Below are 6,207 nucleotides of genomic sequence, written 5' to 3'. Positions count from 1 at the left end.
GCATCAAAAATGACAGGTCAGCAAACAGGAGCAGTGCTTACTTCACAATGCTATGCACTTACGCAACTATTTTATTACAAGATGATTTTTTTCTTATATTTTCCACCCACAGAAAAAGAAAATAAATGAGGGTAGTCCAATTTAATTTTCTATATGGACATGTTTACTTAACATCCTTTAAAAGTCACGCTTAAATTCAGAAAAATCTGTTGTGCTGCAAACCTTCCATCAGTATTCACGTCAGCAAGAACTTGATTAGGGAAGTACTCTCAGAACTGTACATAAAAGGCAGCAGCTACCTGTTCCCCTTCTGCATGAGCATATCAGATATTACATCTGCAGAACTGGAACATGAGTGCAGATCATAAGAGAAGAACAGCAGCTGTCATTGTTATCATTTCCACTTCTAAGCACAGGGCAAACATTTTCAAATAATTTCAAAAGGCAAACAGTGGAGTGCAGCTGAAAGCCCTTTTCCAGCAAAAAATGAGGGCCCATCAAAATTCACGCAGCATCTGTCTGTACCTGGCATGCCCAGCTTTACAAAGAGAAGACATGCTCCCTTCCCCAGAGAATCGGGGGTGTACAATGCTTGATCAACCTTTATCAATTAGAAGCTCTAGGGACTCTGTCAATTACAACATATTACTAATTTTAATGAGCTAATGCAAACCTACCTGCTGTTTGATGTGTTTGAACACTATCTACCTGAGGCAAAAGAGTCCCCTTATCTTCAAAAGCTAAAATTGGATTCAAAGGAATTCCAGGACTATTGCTTCCATCATTGTTCATGGCATCCAGCCGGGGAGGTTTAGAACCAATGGGTAGGTTTATGATCTCTTCAAAGTTAGCATTCTGCACAGACATTCCGTTTTCATTTGTATTTTTCTCTGGGTTGAGATTGCTAAAAGAGAAACATAGGTATTTCTTCATATACTTAATCTAGAACAGAAATTTAGTCCTCGTCAAAGCAACATTACAGAAATTTAAATTAATCCAGAGCATTTGTTTAGCCATTAAAAACAAAATTATGTTATAACCACAGCAGACTAACGTTTTTTTACAGCAAGGTACTAGATATGCGTTCCCTCAACATTTACATCACATACTTCCCTTACGTTTGGCTACGCTATACCCAGAACAACAGAGACCCTCAGCAACACTGCAGTTCTGAGAAATGACTGGAATGGGAAGCAGTAAATAAGCAACCTCTCCAGCACAACCACTGCTATCCTGAGCCACCCACCTAATGCAGTTTATGGCCTTTCTCAGCTTTCAAAACCTTTGCTGTATTTGAATGCTATGATACCCCTCTCCTCTTGCTGCAAATCAATGTAATTGTGCTTAGATAAGGTCATTGTCATTTTTGTGACTCTTTGGATCACCACCTGCCTCCAGTTTTTGAGGACCCTGTTCTACCTGCCACTTACCCAGAGAAAACACTCCTTTACCAAGTCAGTTCTCCTTTCAGTTCCTCACCTTGTCCAAGTTCCTGCAGCTTATTTACCAGATGATACTCGACTCTGTGCTTCTCCCATTGATCATGCCCAAACCAAAAGCAGCACCTCCCAGCATCCCTCACATCACCCATTTTCCCATCTCCCATTAGACAGAGGTGCCTTTAGGAATGAGCTCTTACACATCTCCCCCAGTCACGAGGGTTACAAGTGCAGGTACGCTCAAGTTACACACACACTCTTGAGGAAACAGCCGTGTGTCAGTCTTGCCCTCCTCTCCCAACCCATTCATTAGCTGTTGTGTTGTCAGACCCTGCTGTCTCTTCACACAGCATGCACTGCCTTGCCGTGCAGGAGGAACTAAGGGGCTGCTTGGTGAACAGGATGGCGGTAACAGGACCCAAAGCTACTCCATAAGAGCATGCACCCAACTATCACTTACAAATCATGATCTTTCACAGGTGCTTCTCAAGGCCCAAAGTAGTTAGATCCCGGCAATTTTGGGTGTATGTTCCCTGTTTGGACACCACCCCTGTTCAAGCTGTTTGGAAATGCTTCAGCCACAAAGGCTCAGATGCAGTTTTCCTGTATTTAAACAAGGCTATCAGCTTCCTCAGGCCATTTCTGAATAGGTGGCATGGTTTCACAGGCTAATTTTTTCTTGACAGTACAGTTAGCAGTTTTTTTTTTTTTTTTTTTTTTTTTTTAATTAGCTTGTAATTGGCATATGGTTTATTTTCATCTACTGGCTTCTTTGGTCACCAACTCTTTGCAAACAATTGCAGAAATGTTTTACAGTCCTTCCCAAGAGACAGAATAATTATTGCACTTTAAAGGTGGTAACACTTTATCCAAAGCCCAAATTCCAGATTTCCTGTGAGAATGGGAAAGATTTGGTATGAAAACCAGCATGTCAGTCTTTCCAACCATCATCAGATCTTTTTCAGAAAGTCAATTCCCCTTTTTTTAATCTGTGGGTGTGCTGAGTAAACTTCAAAATGAAAAGCATGATTCACTGTGTGTGTTTGAAAGCAGACACAGAAACCCTGCTGGCTGCCAGAGAGAGACCACAAGTCACATCCCCCTTCTGTGCCAGAGTTTCACATCTATAAGATGAAAAACAGAATCTGTGAAATGCTTTAGGACCAACAAAAACTGCTCTATCATGTGTAGGTATTAGGTTATTATTCACTATAAGGTGTCTTATTACTCATTGTGTCCCCGGGTACGGCCAATAACCTTACCAGAGGTAAAATAACACAGTATTGGGAAGTCTGATGGATAGGTCAGGAAAGAGGGATAAAAAGGGAACTGCTCATGCCTATAAATTAAGCAGTGTAAGTACCTCAGCAAGTACTGGGACAATAAAGAGAACTCTCTTGTTTTTGCAAAGAGATACTAGTTCTTCTATCCGATTGATCAGCTAACTTTACAGATAAGTAGTTCATCGTACCTATTAGTCATCTAACTCACACACTGAGTTAGACCAGGATTCAGATTGAAAGATGTCTTTCAAGGCAGGAGTCTATACAATCACAAAGGGGGCACAGAAGAGGTAACCATGACTAGATAGTTTCTATTTTTTATGCTATAAGCAGGTGGCACTCCCAACAAATTATTAGGGAGCATGTTTAGGAAAAAAAAAAAAAAAAAAAAAAACGAAGAAAAAATCTGAACTGTGGAATTCATTTCCACTGGACATCTTAGAGGCCCTAAGCTCAGAAGCAGCTTAGACAAATTCCTAGGAGATTGGTATACCCTCCAGCTTCTGATAATTAACAGCTTAGGGACTACCTGAGCCTATGCATTTGGACCACAATACATAGCAACCCTTCATTAGGCAGAGGATCTCTTGGTATTTATCTCTTTCCCTAAGCGACTGCTGTGGTTCACTGAAACAAAGAACACAAGAAAGTAATGGATTTTTGACATGCAACTATTTTTACTGTCTTGTGTTCCACCCTTAGCAATGTCTCTGTGTCCATCATGCCATTTCAGGCACATGATGTTGCAGGTACATTTCTAATAGCCAGGTAATTTTGGCATTTTAACATATACCATAACTGCGCTTGAAGCAAGATAACTACATAATAAAAAAAAGTTGGCTGAATTGTTCACAGAGCATTTCCAAACATCACAGTCTTGCAAGCATCTGAAGGACAGATTCATTTTAAGGGAGCTTAAAAAAAGAAACATTTGTACAGTTTCGCATTTTGATCTTAATGCATCCCATCCATACTAATAAGATAAACTGGAGGTATTTGAGAGAAGAGCAGTTAATATAATAAAAAAGGAACTGGAAAATCCAAAAAGTGTAAAAAACTACTGAAAAATTACATTTGATGTGGTTAATTTCAGACCAAGACCTGTACAGATATAACCCATTCCTACAGACTTTGAAGAGAGAAGATGAGAATGAAAAGAAATCAGAATTTAGTATGTCTTTCTGATCATCCATCTGGGATTGACACTAAAAAAATAAAAAAAACCTGATTTACAATCCTTGGAAATGTGCCAAAGTATTTCTGTACCTGTTATCCCTGATCTGAAAGACAGTACCAGTCTCCTCTTTTATTGACATGATTTAGCAGAGCTGTCAGGAGTAGGCATTAACAGCGGAATGGCCCCCCAGCTTTGGATGATTAAAATAAAGCAGCATTTATTTTTAACTCTCTGAGACAATGGCACTGAAAACAGCCAATCGTGAGAAGCTGGAGTCCTAAAGAGGGGAACACTGCACTAAAGCAGATTTGAAGTGTGCCAACCTACAGACTGAACTGTGAATATAACTTTTGAACCTGGTAACATTTTGGTTTTTTTTTTTTCAAGGACAAGAGATTGAAGCAATTAGTTATCTAACCTACCAACTGCCTTTATATGGGATGGAGAGAGACAGATGAGATAAAAAGCTCTCACTGAGGCCCAGTGTAGGCATTTATTATGAAGAACCAAAAAATGAAAAAGAAAAAAAATAAAAAGAGTAATTAATTAAACGAGAAAAACACGTAAAGTATTATCAGTATCGATCACTGTACTTAAACAGCTTTCTGAGATGTAGCAGGCAGAATGCAACTTTGGCAAATAATTTGAAAGTGGAGAAGAAACAGAAGTCTCCACATGAGAAATGACTTAAGTAGCTGTACTGGTTATTCAACTCCAACTTCTACCATTGCAATTCTTCCAGGATTCTGCTGTTCAGTATAGTACATAAAAAACTAGAATCTGGAAGAAATTTTGTCGGAACATTTTTATAGTTTATGAGAAGCTTGAAAATAACATAATGTATTATTTTCAAACTAATGTTTCAAATTCACTTCTTCCAGTTGCTGGGGGACAAAACCCACACAAAATGACCAGCATCGACACAGAAGTTAACAAACTATTAATAATATTGTAGCATCTCCATGAGCTACCAGTTTTCTTGGTAATTCTGGATACTTCACTATCTGATTGGAAAATTTCCACAGTACACTCCATTTTAAAATATATTTAGTGTTGCCATTTCCACCACAATACACTTGGATTCTTGTTCTTTCTCCCCCTCCTGAATAGTAATTCACTATTCTTCATTAGTATTCTAGCATTAAATTGTTTATCTGGATTTCCCCCTGTTGGGTGTGATAGATGATAGCAAGGTGTCATCTGCAATAAACATTTATTGATAAAACTAGTACTTGTTGATAATAGATGTCTGGTAAATAATATCACAGATTACAGCATTTGCATTAGGATTTATGAAGAATAATGACCTTCGAAGGCTAGAGAAGTTCCAGTACAATGAGATCTACATTGCTAATCAAAAGCAGCAAAGAAGATAGTGAATTATTGAAATAAATTGCCTTAGCTCCACCAAAATTGTTATTTTTTTGTAGGTGACTACATTGTATGCACGAACACAGAAGGAGGCATGCTATTCCTAATTGGATCCTAGTCACACAGCTGGCATGACATGGTGGGGAGGAATCGGGGATGAAGGTTTACCACAGCAAACAGCGCAGAACTTGTTACCCTCACATAAACCTCTACTAGCCTTCACAGTCACCCTCCTGTACTGCTGCTGCCTGCAGCATCTGAGGAGTGACCCCAAGTACAGGTACTCTGTGCTCGGTCACTTAACAACAAAAAACATCAGTCCTGTCCAAAGACACGCGCCCAGGCTGGACCCCAGAGCTGCACCAAACAGACACACCAACACATACACTCCTGCTGTCCCAGGCCCAGTGAAACAGTGATTGCAGCCTGGGACTTGCCCTACAAAACACCGCAGGAGGAGCAATGAGACTCATGGTTGCTTTAGACCTTACCTCTCCTTCACTCTCTCCTTTTTTCCCATGCACACATTTCCAGAAGTCCCCCAAGCAAAGCCTTTTCAAGTTCTGGGCACAAATCTGAGCTATCTTGCCCTTAAAACATGCTCAGGACTTTTCCAGACACGAGTCAAATCTTGTGTAGGGCTGTCTCTGTCTGTTGCATGTGCTACAGTACCAGGTGTTTCTACATGCCAGACACCTGTGAAACACAAGATGCAGTAGCAATGTTGTTGGCACCTGTGGTTTTTTACCATGTGATAAAATCTGTGCTGCTATGTCTTCCTTCCAACAGTTTATCAAGCCACCTGGGCTAAGCTAACACCAGGATGCTACCAAGTGCATCAGCCCTTGCCTTACCATTCAGTGTGGATGCACCTCCAAAGCAGAGTCCCTCTGCGCTCTGTCCTGGCATATCACTTTCTCCTTTCACATGCACTTCC

At 40.1% G+C, this 6,207-nt stretch overlaps 1 protein-coding gene across 14 annotated transcripts in view; it reads right to left on the bottom strand.

Annotated features, from left to right (window-relative positions):
• The window catches only part of MAP7 (microtubule associated protein 7), a 110,568-nt gene that overhangs the window by 1,822 nt on the left and 102,539 nt on the right, over nt 1–6,207 (bottom strand). For all 14 annotated transcript variants that reach the window (XM_027454472.3, XM_072035981.1, XM_027454466.3 and 11 more), the window contains one exon: nt 678–904. In XM_027454472.3, the coding sequence (XP_027310273.1) occupies nt 678–904 (227 nt within the window). The remainder of the gene's footprint in view (nt 1–677; nt 905–6,207) is intronic.

The sequence above is a fragment of the Anas platyrhynchos genome, chromosome 3 (genome assembly GCF_047663525.1).
Source record: "Anas platyrhynchos isolate ZD024472 breed Pekin duck chromosome 3, IASCAAS_PekinDuck_T2T, whole genome shotgun sequence".
In the NCBI taxonomy this organism is placed as follows: Eukaryota; Metazoa; Chordata; class Aves; order Anseriformes; family Anatidae; genus Anas; species Anas platyrhynchos.
This window is presented reverse-complemented; position numbering and strand designations above follow the sequence as displayed.